Genomic DNA, 16,802 nt, shown 5'->3' on the forward strand with positions numbered 1-16,802 from the left:
GTAGATTTTAGCTGGGACTTGTAAAGAAGCATATGAGGCAATCTTATGTTGGTCTTGAAATCATCATAATATGCTAATGTTGTACAAGGATATGCTGGCATTGCACTGTTGTTGTCTTTAGCTGTTTACATATCGCTTTTAGTGATCTCTCATCAGTTTCCTATCATATCTACACCTGCTTAGTTGCAGTGACCTTTTAGCATCAGAATGAATCAGGAAGCTGGGACTAATGATATTTAGCGTGCTTTTGTGAGTTAAAGTTGATTCCATCAGAAGTGCTGGAATATAAATTGATGGGGCCAGTTGATATACACAGAAGAAAGGGGGAGGGTGGAATGTTACAAAAAGAGGCCAGATCAAGAAGAGTAATTGGAAGGGGCAGGAACAGTATATCTGATCACATTTCAAATAAAGCTGCTTTCTGGCTATAATTTTTAGGAGATTTACTACAATATTTATGTAAATAATCTTTTTGGCATTTTTTTAAAAGTACTCTGAAGAAGTATTAGCTGTCTTTAAGAGTTACAAGTTGGATGATACCCAGGCTTCAAGAAAGAAACTAGAGGAACTGAAAACTGGAGGAGAGCATGTTTACTTTGCTAAGTTTCTCACAAGTGAGAAGGTACTATTTGGCTGAGCCTAATATAAATGAAAACTGGATATATGGAAATATCAATGTTGTGGAGGCAACCATGGCAAAATAATTAGTAAAAAAATATTCAGAGCCAGTCAGATCTCCAGTAGCTGATTTTGATTGTGTGTTTACGTGTCTGTATGTATATTTCTTTTTGTTGTTGTTGTTGACATTCCCCAAGGGCTCAGGGCCGTTCACAACACATCCTATGCTATGATGTTTTGGCGGGTGGTATGCAAATGTTGTTGCTCATGTAGGGTTGCAGTATGTTAGTGTTATTCTGTGGGCCTCAACCATAGGCCTGGTGATCAGAAACCCCTATAGGCAAAATCCCCACTGGCCCTAGCCATTTTCTAAAATCATTGCCAGCCACAGAAGAGGTATTGGTGGGCCCTTGGACACCCACCAACCATGTTGGGGGACCCCTGCTCTATGTTATAGAACTATTGCTGAAGATAGTGGCAGACAACACATGTTCTTTTCTCTCTTCCCCCCCCCCCCAGTTAATGGATTTACAACTGAGCGACAGCAATTTCCGCCGTCACATCTTACTGCAATATTTAATACTATTTCAGTATTTAAAGGGGCAAGTGAAATTTAAAAGGTAAGGTAGGAAGTACTGATTTAAATCATTTACTTTAAAAAATGATTTCTTATACTGAAAAAAATTGTGAAGTTTAGCAGAATGTTGTTAAATTAAACTACAATCATTTGCAGGTCTTATATTATTCTACCCACTTGCTCTGTTCATACGGATCTGTAGCCAGTGCAATCTGTTAGAAAGAGGTAGCTTTTAGCAAATTATACCCAGATGGGTTACAGAAGCCTGAAGTTGTATGTGAAAGGGAAGACATACTGATATTTTTCATACAACAAATGAGAACAAAAGGTGTGTTTGATGTGTGATTCTCTGGCTCATGATAATATAATCAAGCCTGTTCCATATCTGTAAGTTGAAATACCAGGGAAAATAACAATGTAAACATATTAGCAACAATTATAACTGAAAGTTAACCCAATGCTGCTTCATTCTGTTTTTTTTTTTAGGTAGTTGGCAAAGCTATATTTTATGAGTCAGATTTTGCAGTTCTTCTGGATTTCTGTACAACTTTACAATCAATGCACAGGGATCTCTGAATACCTTTCTCTTTTTGAAGATGACATGTTATTTGGAATTCTCACTTATTCACGTTAAAATTATACTTTGTTCCAAATAAGTGTCTGTCATATTGAAGTACTTTTAAAGTGCTTTTAAAGTTTTCAACTTCATTCTTTAGTGAAAAGTGAGAATATATCAGAATATGCAGACCCAGCAGGCAGGACAACGAGTTGTCTGCTGGCATTGGAAAGTTAGGGGTCTGGGGCAGAGAGAGGGTCAGGTCAGCCATGCCAGAGTGAGCATAGATGCTTGGACAGGCTTTAAAGGAGGTGGTGCAACATAGCCTTGGGCTGAATTGGGTCTTTGCCCAGTACAAATGCATTCTAAGTGTGCCACCTGCAGCAGCAGAAAGACTAAAGCAAAGTTACTCCTGAGTCCCTGCATGGCCTTATGGAGTAGTGGCCTCTGCCCACCCTCCTCCATTCCGCAATCACAATGATGCATTCAGAATCTGGCATATATTCACAGTCCTTTGAAAATAAAAGCAACCTAAAGATGCTAACTGGATCTTTGCAGTTTTTCAAATAGTTGCTTTGTAGCCATGAACAAAACACTTTATGTAATTAATTACATTCATATACTGTGCCTCACTATATTTTTCTTTTAATTGGTGTCTTGCTTCGTAGCTCAAACTATGTTCTAACTGATGAGCAGTCTCTCTGGATTGAAGACACTACAAAGTTAGTCTATCAGGTTAGTGCTGTAGCCTGCAAGCTGTATATTTTCAGGTTGTGCATTATATTTTCACAAGTATCTCCACTAGTACATCATATGGCATTTATTTTATTTTATTTTTATTTTATTTATTCATATTTTTATACCGCCCTCCCCGAAGGCTCAGAGCGGTTTACATGTAACTGAAACTATACATTTGTTCTTGCTGTGCTCTTTTTGTATAACTCTGTGGCTTTTGTTTTTTAAAGAGTCAAGCTAAGATTGAGAAGCAAGAGGAATATGTATTTATGAGCTGTGAACTTACCTGTTTGATGATTATTTCCAGTGCTCTGCTGCAGCAGTTGGCATCTAATTATCTGACCTCTTTCTAATAACAGCTTCTTTCAGAAAATCCCCCAGATGGAGAGAGATTCTCAAAAATGGTAGAGGTGAGTGGCCTCTCTGTAAATTGAATTAAGATATAACTTAACTGGTTTCATTTCATAAAAACAAGATGGCATTATAATAATTTGTTCCCTGCTTATTAATTGGTTGCCCCTCCCAGCATAGTGGTTTTCAACATCTCATTACAACAGTTAATTTGTAAAAACATTCAGCATTAACATTAAAACCTATCAAAACAATCAAATCAACTGATGTCCTGTGTTGCTCTTCAGTACTGTTGAGGTAATTCTGATTTTAACTCCACATTTTAAATTTCAGGTTTTGATGGGGGATGTGAGTATCCATGTGGAGGGGAGCTCAGGCGGTGACTAGATGCTATTGCTGGAGCTCATTTTGGGAGGGTGGAGTCCAGCCAGCTGTCCATTAGGAAGTGGAGCTGGGTGTCATCTGCATGTTGGGGGCACGCAAGCCGAACCCTGCAACCAGCTGGGCTAGAGAGAACCCAGTCCCAATGAAGATATTAAATTAAGTAGGAGAGAGAACCGAGTCCTGTGGGACTCCACAAGGGAATTGGCAGTGTCACAATTGGTTCTCTCTCACTGTGGCCCTGGATAAAGGAGATCAGCTATTGAATGGCTGTTCCCCATATTCTAGCATCGGTAAGACCTTAATTTAGCCTCATGGGTGCAACTAATTTATTTGTTTTGGGGGGTATTCTTTCCCCTGTTGTTAAAATGGCTTTTAAGTCCCTTGCATCACTGTAACGAAGTTACATACATACCTAGCATAAAAAGATGGCCCACAACAACCAGTTTATTTATTTTTAAATATTCCCTGCAATAACATTCCAAGGAAGCTTACCACACATCCCTCTTGCCACTAAGTGTGAGAGGCTCATGGTCATCCTATAACTTTCCATGACAGAGATGGGATTTGAATTCTGTTACTCCCAGGTTCAGGTCTGTCACACTAACCACTACGCCAGATGAGATCTCAGAGATGAACACTGAAATTAGAAGAAGAGGAGTTGTAAAACAGAATGAATGCACACTAGATGAAGAGGGGGGAAAATCCACACTACAGTCATTACCTTTAGAAAAGTTTTCCATGAGACCTTTTCATAGCATTGCACAGGATTTCTAAAGTAGTCTTGAAGTGACCAGAACTTTCTGTACAGGTTGTAATCTATAGGGATAGAGCTGGAAGGAAAAATAAAAAAATTACTGCTACACACACACACACACACCCATCCATAACTGTGGGGTAGCTGAGAGCCCTGATATTACTGCTCAGTCAGAACAGCTTTATCAGTGCTTTATATTTTCTGCTCTGACTTGTACACTGGCTTTGTGGTATATTGGTTTTGCGACTCTTTAATCTCTGCACTAATGCTGAAAGTGATAGCAACTCATATTGAGGGTTTTATGTTTTTATTCTTACAGCACATATTAAACACAGAAGAAAATTGGAATTCATGGAAAAATGAAGGTTGTCCAAGTTTTGTTAAGGAAAGGTATGAAATGTTACATTTGAACTGGATTGTATTCCTTAATACCACATGCATGTTCCTGTAAAACTTTAATATTGTATTTAAGAAAATTAATATATAGTGCTGTATCATCTAAATTATTTTGTAACCAGTTATGTAAAAGGGAAGGTTTTCCTTCCTTATATGATCCTATGTAGGCCCTTTATATTGCTGCATCTTGCTCTTAAGCTAGCAAGAAAAAAATAAAATAGCCCTGATTTGAGCTTAAGTAGTTACAAAAGAAATATCCAGACTTTAATTTTTGTATTGATGTAATTATAGACAGCAAGAGAGATTGATGGCTTAACCATCAGTAAATAAAATTTTACTCCCCAGTGGATGGAGGAGGGCCTAAAAATGGAATGTGTCTCTTATTGTCCGTCCATAGGAGTTTTGCAAATAGGTGGTAGCATGTAGTTTTTTTCCCTAGCCTGGTGCTAAGAACCAGTCTGGCTATAGTGGCACACAGGGGAGAGATATGTAGGTTGGAAACTGCTGTTTGTAGCTGATGTTCTTTAGTGTGGATCTTTACCCTTTTCCAGATGTAGATAAATGGACTATGCCCCCACCATTCAAACTTGGTTTGATGAATCAGGTTTGCAGATATCCTCCACCTTGGGGGAACACTAATGGAAGCAGTTTGTACTTTAATCTCCTGTGAACCAAAATAATCAGCTGAAAGATCAAAGTTTGAGTCCACCTTTATGACTAACAAAGTTTAATTCTGCGTACAAGATTTTATGTGCATGTATACTTTTTCATATACATTGAAATAAGACTTCCTCAGTATTTCAGTGAATCTGAAAAAGTGTACATGCACACAAAAGCATATACCCAGAATTAAACTTTGTTGGTCTTAAAGGTGCCACTAGACTCAAACTCTGTTCTGTTGTGGCTACTCACCTAAATCCAGCTAAAAACTGTCAATCATCCCAAAGGGGAATGGCTTGACTGCATCAGATACATTTCCTATTGTACTCTTATTTTCTGTCTTTCATAGGCTGAAGCCCCCATGAAGATGTGCATGTAATTTGTGTACCTTTAGAAGACTTCAGCTAAAAAACTGCTTTTTGAGCATTATGATTTTATTTTTGTTCTATTTTGGCGGGAGAGTTCTTAACCCTCAGGGAGTTAAGGTGATATTTTAGCATCTCAAGAAATACATGGGAGGTGCACTTGCCTGGGCTAATGCACCAAACATCCTCAATTAAGTAGGCTGTTAATATGCAAGCCTACAGTATGTGGGCTAATATATTTTTCTTTAGACCAGGTGATTCCAAGCCAGTAAGGCCTTTTGTGCGAAAGAGGCCAGCTCCTGAAGATTTCCTGGGAAAAGGACCTAACAAAAAAATTCTTATGGGAAAGTATGTCAAGTCCTTAATTTTCTTAATTCTTGTATTTGTCATTTGTATAAGTAACTTAGTGATAAGAACAATGATATTACAAGGTTAGGAAAAATAATATTGTAATGATCTATGCTGTAGTATACATAGTATATATAGTATACTACACATTCTATGCATATATACTATATATTACAATATTGTTATACTCTATGCATACAGTATATAATTTTTAATCCTTGAGTATATGTCTCCTGTTAATATTATGTTTATTTTAAATTTGAGGATCTTGCTTATTGAACAAACTTTTAAACAAATTCAGGGGCAATTGATGTGGAATATCTACTGGTGCAGTCCCCCAAAAGGAAGTCTACAGACATGACATCCGTAGAGTCCCGCCCCAGGGACCGCGCCAGTGGATGTATAGTGGCAGCGGCGCCAGAGCACTGAGGCACACTCACTGCTCTGGCGGTGTGGCCACCGCCAGTCTTCCGAGGCTGATTCCGCTCTCCAGAGGGCGGGGCAGCCTTGGGAGACTGGCAGGGGCGGGGCCAGCTCAGCCAGCAGGTAAGGAGAGGGGGTAGGAAATAAGGATTCTCGCCCCTTATGTCTGTAGATTTTTTTAAAGTTTATTTTCTCATAGGAATTGGAGAGATGGTAGAACCTGATGTTCCTACAAGAAATTTTGCTTAGAAATATTTGCCATCATTAGTAAAGAAGAGCTCTTGATCTTAAAGAATGAGAAAAAAAACATAGGAGGCAAATGGGGTCACTAGTGGGTTCCTGGGTAGGGCTACTGGGGATGTGAGGGGTTTTTTAGTGATTTGTTTGATTTTATTCTGGTTTTATTATCGTGTTGTGAACCAGCTGGCCAGAGAATGACAGTCAATAAGTCTAATTAGTTTTTGTGAATGGTGGAAATGATGATTAATGCTACTAATTAACATCAAGGAAACTTGAAAACGTTTGATTAATCAAATCATGTTCTCTTGATATAATTTGTATTTCTTCTTTTAGTGAAGAGTTAACACGGCTCTGGAATTTATGCCCTGATAACATGGAAGCCTGTAAATCTGAGAGTCGGTAGGTAAAAAAACTGTAATAATTTCAGTGATACATCCTGAATTAATTATATAGCTGTGTTTATAATGCACATACATAATAATGCAAAATATGGCATGAGTGGAGTGTTGGTTGTTTTGTCCAGTTCTAGTATGTGCATCAACACAATCTGCAACCATATAATTACTTTGTAGGACAGCTGGGTAAAAGATTTATGAGGAATATAATTCATTAATATAGAAATATTTATTTATTAAAAATCACTGAAAGCAGATAATCAGATTACTTCACAAGCTATTCTTCAAGTGTTAAGAAGCTATTTCACTGAGAATATCAACAAGGTATTTCTGAAATAGCTTCAAATCAATTAAATCCAAATAATATAATTTTGTACAGATTGTCATGTTGTATTGCAGTAAAATAAGTATTTTTTTGTTTAACCGTCTGGTCAACCAAAGTGAAATTCTTTACTGTATCTATGAATTAATTAATTGAAAACTCTTTAAAAATGGTCCCCCTCCCCTGTTATTACAGAATTTAATCTAAAATTTGAATGCATGGTAGTAAGAATAGGAACAAGTTCAGTACTCAATCTGATTTTATGTCACAGGGAGTATATGCCAACATTGGAAGAGTTCTTTGAAGAAGCTATTGAACAGGCAGTTCCTGAAAACATGGTTGAGAATGAATACAAGTATGTATGGAAACATTTTATCTTACCCTTTCATTAATACCTACCCTTTGTTATTCTAAAGCAGCTAGGGAAGTTTGGCTCAATGGGGCAATAGCTACCTGAATCTGATTATCATTACAGGGCAGTGAATAATTCTAACTATGGCTGGAGAGCATTGAGGCTGTTGGCACGCAGAAGTCCTCACTTTTTTCAGCCAACCAACCAGCAATTTAAGAGTCTACCAGAATACCTTGAAAACATGGTCATCAAGTTAGCAAAAGAACTACCTGTAAGTACTATGCGATGCTTTTTCTTTTCTTTTTGCCTTGCTATAATTCCTTTTATTGAGGGTGCTCCGCAGTAAAATGCAGTGTTAGAATATGTCAGCTTTGAAATCTCACTGTCTATAACATAACTTGGCGTCATTTTTGGTTAATGTTCTGTATCATTTCTGCGGGGAAAGTCCAGGCAAGCATATTCTGGGGAAACTCCACTAGGGGAGGGATTAGTGTCTGTAAATGACAGATCAGTGCATCAGTTCTGATTGGAGATATTTCAGAAGTACCCAAAAATCTAGTAGCGCTTTAAAGGGCTAACATTTACTTCAGCATAAACATTTGAGAGTCAGAGCTCATTTCAATGGATGCATTGTACGTTTATTGGGTTGATTATATATATTTGGAATAAAAGAGGTCATTGAACACATTATGCTATAAAAAGTTTAATCAGTTTGCACACAGTGGGTAAGGGTCATCCCCAACTTTTAGTGGCAGATAGAAAATGAAATCCTACTTTGCCTTAGTGAACTCTGCTTATTAGTGTAGCTGATCCTCAATGGGAACAAATCTTAAAGCTGGAGCTTTAAGAAATGAATGCCCTCAGTGGCTATTGCAAAGCTATCAAAACAGTTTGGCCAGCCCAAGCCTTTTCAGTAGAAGACAGGTGGCAAGGGGCAGGGCCCTTTGCAGGGTTGTTTGGGCCTTTTAGGAAGGACTTAGCAGGACCATGCCTGAAAGCAACCATTGTGACTTCTTACCATGAGTACCCAGGCTAAGCTACTTTTTACTGGCCCATACAACCACTATGGTCTAGTGATTAGAGTTTCAGACTAGGATCTGGGAAACCCAGTTTTGAATCCCCACTGTTCTGTGGAAGTTCACTTGGGTTTGTGAGGATTTTGGGGCAGTACGTGATTTGCAAAGTCAGGTTTGTGGCAGGACAACCAGCATAAACTTTCTAGTTGTTCATAGAATCATAGAGTTGAATCATAGAATCATAGAGTTGGAAGGGGCCATACAGGCCATCTAGTCCAACCCCCTGCTCAACGCAGGATTAGCCCTAAGCATCCTAAAGCATCCAAGAAAAGTGTGTATCCAACCTTTGCTTGAAGACTGCCAGTGAGGGAGTTTGTGAACAGATACAGGTGGACAGAATTTGGAGGAGCATTTGTAGGAGATCCCCTGTGATTTTGATGTCCCTAGGATTCACAGTATATATTCTGTAACTCTTGAACCTGTCCCTGTCAAAATGGCCACCTGTGGGCATTTTCCCAGAAACCACTGTTCTGGGGGCAACTTTGAGGGGAGCATAATTTGGACCACATACATCCTATCTTCACTGAGCTTGGGGGGAGCAGGTAGAGGAGAGTCAACCAGAGATCCCCTGTGACCATGGTGTATCTAGTACACTGGAGAGCGGCATTCTATGTCATTAACCAAACCAGTTTGCTTGGCAGCTAAAAATTCATGATGGTTCATGGTTTATAAACCAGGCCGCAGACCCCAAACTGCATTTTCCCAGGTCCCAACGTGCAGAAAGACAGGGCAAAAATGATTAAAAAAAAAAATAATAATAAATACAGCTGAAGATGGAGGGAGGTTGGGAAGGAGATAAAGAAGTAGGGGAAGAGGAGAGAATGAAGAAAAAGTGTGGGGAATGGAGCACAAGGGAAAATGAGGTGTTTGCTCCCTGCAAGTTGTTCTGGGTTCTTCACCATGTAGCTGGGCCCAGCCCAGTGGCCAACATTGCTCAGCAGCCCTAGCTTTCCTGGGTAAAGGCTGCCAGGAGGCTGGATGGAACGAAAGCTACAGACAGGAAAAGGTAGGTTGGCTGGTGGGTGGGAACGAGGGAAAAGAAAAAGAGGGAGAACTCAAGTGTTCTTCCCCTTCTTCCTTTAAAAAGGGACCATACCATTGTTTCATGTAAATGTGAAGTCCAGTATAAATGCTGACTCTTGTTATTAACTGAAATCCCAGGAATGCTCGCAGTGGCAATGAGTGATCTGGGTAGGGAGGGCATTTTCCTTGCCTCCTTTGTGCCGCCTTCTGAAGCCGAATAAGGCTGAGAACAAAGCACTGGGAAGGCATCGTCTCCCTGTCTGCACTGGCTCCCAGCATTTTGACTCTTCATACTTCAAGCATAACTGCCCAGACTGTGAAAAAGAATTTTGGGAACTACTGATAATACATGTAGATTTTAATTTCAAGCAGGTTTTTTTTTTTGTCTGTTATCAAGTAATACATTTGTGTAGGCATACTGCCCCTGTCTTGTGAAAATAAATATCAGCAGGGAATGAATGACAGCTAGCTTTCTGTTTTCACCACCTAATGATTAGGGACTCTTTACCTTGAGATCTTCCTTGAAAGGTGCCAGACCTGTGGCTTTCTCTTGAGATTTAATATACAGAAAAATAGAAGAATGAAGATTTGTCTTAACAGTGACACTTTGAGTTAATTTTGTGATACCATTTAAATTAATTACATTTCAAAGAAAAACCCAGTCATCTCCTACAAAAGTTCACAGTATTTAGGTTTAAAAATGCAACAAATAGGTAATAACAATATGTTGTTGTTCAGTGTTTTAAGTCAGCATTTGATTAGTGACATAACTGGTCTCTGATATGCAATGAATGAAGTTAAATGAAACATGATCTGATTTAGCCTGTTTGTTGTGTCCTTTCCACATATCTTCCTGAACATTCTGTTCCACTAAAAGTGATTCAGAGACTATCAAAGCAATTCCTTTTTGCGTAAGTCCATCCAATGATATTCAGTTCTTTCATTATAGCCTCCTTCTGAAGAAATTAAAACAGGCGAGGATGAAGATGAGGAAGATAACGATACTTTATTAAAGGAAAACAATGAAAGTAAGACTGTGTTCTTAGGGTTCTTTTTTCTTCTCAATGCTTTTTGTACAATGAATTTGCAAGCAGCTCCAAGTTCATCCTGTTTATTGCTTCTAACCTGCCATATTAATTGGTACTCAGATTTGTGTTGAATTTCTGATTTCTTGAAGGCAACCAGAGTACAGAGGCCATAATGTTGCCATGCTTGATACGATTGTGCTCCTTGGATTTCAGTGAGCTTTTGATATCTCATCTAGCAGTTGGCTAATCTGTCCATCATATCTGAGCAGAAGTTGTTGTGTGACATGACTATGTGACATGTCTTCTCCAAGCCTTCTTATGCTTATCATGGCTCATTTGGCAAAAGACATTTTCTGAGAAAGTATCATTTTTCAGCCCAGCTGTATTTATGAAAGTTTAAGCAGTCTATATGAAATCTTTAGACCATCTTCAAAGCAAAAGTTTTCAGAGGCCATGTAACCTCCCAGCGTCATCTCCTTCTCCTACCCAGTTTGTGACTCAGTCTGTGATCTTGGCATATTGCTCCCTTTCCATGCCCTCAGTCTGCTTATCCCTCCATTTGCAGCCCTCCTATTCCTTTGTGTTCTCTTTGTGTGCTGTTTGAGCTGAGTGCTGGTGTAACTTCATACACTTGTTACGTTCATTCATGAATGCTTCCACTTCTGTCCTTTATCCTTTCTCACCTCACCAACATAGAACAAAAACATTAACCCACATTTTAGTGATTCCTTCAACAGACTCTTGCTTAGTGTATCTATTCTGCTGCCCATTCTCATAGTGTTTTGCTCTCCTTTAAATGTGCATACAACCCGTGTTGCTATTAGTCTTTTCTCTAGTTTATTCCAAATCTAACTACTTTTAAAGGTTATCCTATGTAGAATATCCTTTAGCTCAAAATTGTGGAGTGAAATTTCATTTCAGTTGCGTTCTTTTAGTAGAATGCGTTGCAAGGAGTAAAGCAACTTCCTATTTAATTTTGTTTCTGTAGAGAAAAACAGGTACATGGTAGAATTAAAAAATCTACCAATACACAAAGTTTAAGTCCAGCTTATACCCAGAATTAAACTTTGTTGGTTTTAAAGATGCCACTGAACCCAAAGTTTGTACTACTGCTTTAGACCAACATAGCTACCCATCAGAATCTATTATTGACAGAATCTAGTGACAATGGTCCTCTTTTGTACCGGCTAATGTATTGTGATAAAACATGTCTGAGGAAAACTGTCTGTTGGTTGGCACAAACAGTGGGTTTCACTGGAGAATGTTTTAATCACCAGTTGTGCTTGAAGTAGAAAAATACCACACGAACAAAACATGTTAATGAACAGTAATGATGGGTGTTGTGCCCAGTGTAGGATACACTGGGCAGTATCCTACCATCCATGCATTAGTGCAGCTTTTCCCAGCCTCCAGAAAGATTACCTCTGGGATTGCAAAGGAACATCCATGAGGGTCAGTGAGCTAGAGTGAGGAGGCACAAGGAGAAGAATTTGCTCCCACCCCACTTGCAGAACAGGAAGGAGAAGTAATTTTCGTTCTTGCCCTTCCTCTTTTCAGCCTAACCACGTACCTTCATGTGGGTCCCTTCAGTTTTGGGGCTGATCTTTTCAGGATTCAGCAATGGAGAAGAATGAGGAAAATGCAACTTCCACACACAGTGATGGAGGATTTGGAATTGTGAATACATTCTGTGAAAACTTTTGTCACACTAACAGGAACAGTGTGTGCTCCCCTCCCTCCCAGCTGCTCGTTTCCTTTTACTTAAGATTTATCATCTTTCTAAATAGTATCTGGAGTGCAACTTGGTAAACTTTAGAGAGAAGGTTGGAAACATTGTAAGGCAGTCGGGAAGATCTATGAAGCAAGTTCATTGTGCCAGCTCAAAACTAATACAGGCTAGGTATCACATTTCACAGATCATATGATTGCCCTCCCAACTTGCATCCTCTGATTTGGGATAAATTTGGGATAAATTTGTGATGTCGGATGAGTTTGAGAGATGAGTTAGTGATTTCAGCACAGCATATGTCAGCTTTCCTTTGGGATGTATCTACCAGTATCTTTAACTGCTCTGCGGGAGCAGTATAAATAAAAGAGTACGGGCCCTTAGGGTGTGCCCTGTCCGGGATGAGGAAGGGTGCCCATTGGCCCTTTCCCCCGGACTGACAGCCGGAGGGCCCTTCAATTGTCAGTCCGGCGCCAAGGGCCCAATGCGTGCGGCTCACGATTGTTCACTTGGCCCCGGTCTGATGAATCGGGAGGCACTTTGCGCCTTCCGACCCCCCCCCACCCCCCCAACATCGGCCACCTTCGGCCACCTTCGGCCCACGGTCACCATTACCCGCCTACCTGCCGACACAGCAGGTAGGCGGCGGGCCTCGGCGGGGAGGGGGGGGAGCGCGCTGGCCCTGACTCTTCCCTGGCCCCAAAGCAGGCTCCTCAGCTGCCCGGGGGGGGGGAGAAAGCCCTTCCCAGCTGGCCGGGCAGGGTGATTGCTGGCTCAGAGAGCCGCCGATCACCCTGCCCAGCCAGCTGGGAAAGGCAGCTGGAGAAAGCCCTTCCCAGCTGGCCGGGCAGGGTGATTGCTGGCTCAAAGAGCTGCCGATCACCCTGCCCGCCTGGGAACAGCTGCGACCCGGGGGGGCAGGCGGGCTAGCGCCCACTGTATTATATTTACAGCAGGCTTAATTTCTAGTTTTTTGATAATACTGTGTTATGGTTATGCCAACCATTTATTTTCAGCCAAATCCTGGCAGAACTTTAGGCAGGGACTGGCTTTGTTTCTGTTTATAGATAGAAGTAAATTCCATAGAAATCTAGAAAGATTTGGTTTTCCATAAAATTGTACTCTTGCTTAGCTAACTAACTGTTAATGGACAAAATCATACTAGCTTCTGTTAATTATTCCCATTAAAATCCAAATTAAATTGGATTAAATCTGACTAAAACATGAAAATCTCATGGTAGGTTTATCTTTCAGGGCAATTAAAATCTGTGGTGCCTTATGAAAAACTGAAGTTGAAGGTATCACACCACATTTTAATATGTTATGACTGGGATGCTAAAGAAAGGGCTTCAGAGAAATATCAGCACTAGTATATTTTTTATTCTAACCTTTACTTGCAGGGAATTTAGGATTTAAGATGAATGAAGCTGAGTATGAATTTTAAATATAGATTTAAGTGGAAGAAATATGGCAGTTTTCATTCTCTCAGCTAAAATATTGTTTTGTTTTGTTTTTAGGTCCAGATGTTCAACGGGACAAACTTATAACAGGGGAACAAATAGAGTTATTTGCCAACAGGCTTGGTGAATACTGGAAACTTCTAGCTCCATACTTGGAAATGAAAGACTCTGACATAAGGCAGATTGAATCAGATAGTGAAGATGTGAAGATGAGAGCAAAGCAGCTCCTTGTTGCTTGGCAAGACCAAGAGGGGATCCATTCAACCTTGGAAAATCTCATTACTGCATTGAACAAAGCTGGGTTACATGATCTTGCAGAAAGCTTAACAAATGATGCTGAGAACTACAGCTAATTTGCTCAGAAGAAATTTTTAGTTGAAACATGTGGTACACATTAAAATTTTTCTAATGTCACAATTGTCTTAAGTTTTCCAGGAAGGAAAGGTTTAGTAGCACTGATCAAAAGTAGATATAATAAAGGGTGGTAGGCGCTCCATTATTCACAGTGGCAAGACATGAGACGGACTGTGGTGGGGCTTTGCCAAGCCTTTTCCTCCCTGCAACGCCAGACCCAGACGGTGGCTGCTGGATGTGGGTGTTATTGCTCCTGACTTCTTGTAAAGTTCTTAAACATCTGATATAGTACAAAGGTATGAGCTGATTCCCAAAAACAGACCACTGGGCATAATATGAAAGTTCTTTCATCATGATTTGATAGCTTATAAATAGATCTTACAAGGCTTTTTGCAGTTCCCACTTCCTCCTTAATGACAATAATTATTGAAAAATTGTAATGAAAGTACCACTGTTTACTGATAAACAGCTGCAGGCATAAAGTATCACTTGTCTTGAAGGGCCATTCTCATCTGTGTTAAAAGAAAACAAGCCACAGCTCAAATGTATCAGCAATAACATTTCAATTTTTTGATTACTTGGTTTCAAAATAATCTTTCTTTCTAAATAATAGAATCTCACTAAAACAACATTCTCCCTTTAGGTGACTTGGAGAGACACTGCTGTTCCTAGAAAACTAAGAAGGTTCTATTTTCACATCAGTCAGATAGATGGGAGAAGGGTTTGTGGTTTGATAAATGCTGCTCTAAAAACTGTTTTGAATCACAAAAAACATCTGATGAGCATTATGACAACACCCAAGGCTCCCCACACCTGGACTCCTATACTTACATCTTCAGATCATTTATTCAGTATTTTAACCCTATATAGCTAGTGTGCTCTGTTAGTTGTATATTTTGATAGAAGCAATACAAATAGAATTAAAATTAGGGCATTTATTCTAAAAGATCTAAAGCAGTTAGAAGTGTGTGGTGGGTAGAAGAATCATATAAAAAGATGTAAACATCATAAATCTTCATTTTCCTTCTTCAGACTATCATACAAACCTCCCTTGAAAACCTTATGGCTATAATGCTAAATAGTGTGAAACTGGGTAGAGGGTAGGACGAGCTAAATAGATCTTCCTTATGAGCTACTTTAAACTAATTACCACGTTTTCAAGTCATGCTGTGCCTTTTAAAACTATTGCAACTGTAGTTTAACTGCAGGGAACATGCATCTTTCTTTCACTGCACAAGTAAAGCATTTCCAGAATGCTTAATGTTTGGGTTTAGCAAAGAGACCAATTGAAATTACATATGCAGCCTAATATACAGGACAAATGATGGGAAATTGTCTTGCAGGAGAAACACATGTTGCCATAAAGGCTGTCTAACTGTCTTTGAAAGAAAAACCTCCTTAGGCACTTGCTACCTCCTATAATATTTTTTTATATTTCCCTTAGACACCACCTTATGGCTTTGTGGAAGAGCAGCTCTTTGGCATGCAGAAGGCCCCAGGCTCAGTCCCCAGAAACACTAGTTAAAAGGATCAGGCTCCATGATAATCCTGTCCTGAGACCCTGGAGAGCTGCTGCCAGTCTGACTAAAAATAGCGAGATGCCGATGATGTAAGCCGAAAGTGGGTCTCCAAATAAAGTACAATAAAGTATTGTTCCAAATTGTTTCTTTCACCGTGATCAAGTGGATATGCAAGATAAACAATGAAATAGACATTAAACTTGGAACAATACTGTCCTTTATTTGGATAGCCGATTTTACTTTTGGCCAGTATGACTAAAGCCTGACCTTAAAGGACCAATAGTTCGTTTCAGGGTAAGGTGATTTTATGTGTCCGTGTATGATCCCTTCTTGGGAGGTAAGGCAGCATAGTACGTTCTAGTCTCATCAGATTTTGGAAGCAGGGTCACTACTTGGGAGACCTCCAAGGAAGATTCTGCAGAGAAGATAAACCACTTCTGCTTCTCACATGCCCAGAAAACCACCGGGGCATTATGTGCTCCTTTTCATCAGTTCCTTTTTTGTCTGCTGTGGAGTAGGAAGCTCTTCCAGCATGCTCTTCTCAACTTGCATTTTCTTCTGGGATTTTCTCTACAGGGTGAGACCAACTAACCTACCATTTCTCCATCTTCAGTTTTTGGTGTTTTGGACAACTGTTTAAAAAATGTTCCAAATGTGGGACAAAATTGACAGTGACAAACATGAGTTTTGCCCATTATGCTTGGACAAGTCCCATAATACCAGTGCCTGCCTGCCCAATCTGCCAGCACTTTACTCCCAAGACTCAATCAGAGCTTAGTGGCTCAAGGCTGCAATTCAGAAAAAAGTCTTGTCCACTCCGGCATCCAAACCTGTCCCAAACTCAGATCTTTCCAGCTCAGTTTACGTGACTTCTCACCCAATATTGGAGGCCTGTTCTCAGTCTGTTCAGTTCTGGCCGGCCATCCCCAAGAGATCAACAGGTGGAACTGCCTTGGTACTACATGTTACCTACCTACCTCAGGAGGTGAGAATCACACCAGCCTCATCTGTTTGGTATCAGATAGGATTAGGATGACTCAATTTATGGGACCCCACCCCTCCTTTGCGCCTTTCTGCTCTCCATTTCAGAAGGCCAGGAGGTGTCAGTAGCTTCATGCTGAAGTTCAGAGATTGCATCT

General features: G+C 40.0%; 1 protein-coding gene across 2 annotated transcripts in view; it reads left to right on the forward strand.

Annotated features, from left to right (window-relative positions):
- LOC143828400 (THO complex subunit 1) overlaps positions 1 to 14,206 on the forward strand; it is a 27,787-nt gene extending 13,581 nt beyond the window's left edge. Inside the window, exons 11-21 of one of the 2 annotated variants that reach the window (XM_077318828.1) lie at positions 491 to 622; positions 1,138 to 1,238; positions 2,420 to 2,486; positions 2,846 to 2,896; positions 4,295 to 4,365; positions 5,646 to 5,744; positions 6,741 to 6,806; positions 7,396 to 7,479; positions 7,600 to 7,747; positions 10,525 to 10,603; positions 13,847 to 14,206. In XM_077318828.1, the coding sequence (XP_077174943.1) occupies positions 491 to 622; positions 1,138 to 1,238; positions 2,420 to 2,486; positions 2,846 to 2,896; positions 4,295 to 4,365; positions 5,646 to 5,744; positions 6,741 to 6,806; positions 7,396 to 7,479; positions 7,600 to 7,747; positions 10,525 to 10,603; positions 13,847 to 14,142 (1,194 nt within the window). In that variant the 3' untranslated portion in view covers positions 14,143 to 14,206. The remainder of the gene's footprint in view (positions 1 to 490; positions 623 to 1,137; positions 1,239 to 2,419; positions 2,487 to 2,845; positions 2,897 to 4,294; positions 4,366 to 5,645; positions 5,745 to 6,740; positions 6,807 to 7,395; positions 7,480 to 7,599; positions 7,748 to 10,524; positions 10,604 to 13,846) is intronic. The other variant, XM_077318829.1, reaches the window with a different exon arrangement.
- The last annotated feature ends 2,596 nt before the right edge of the window (positions 14,207 to 16,802 follow it).

The sequence above is a fragment of the Paroedura picta genome, unplaced genomic scaffold (genome assembly GCF_049243985.1).
Source record: "Paroedura picta isolate Pp20150507F unplaced genomic scaffold, Ppicta_v3.0 Ppicta_v3_sca25, whole genome shotgun sequence".
Classification (NCBI taxonomy): Eukaryota; Metazoa; Chordata; class Lepidosauria; order Squamata; family Gekkonidae; genus Paroedura; species Paroedura picta.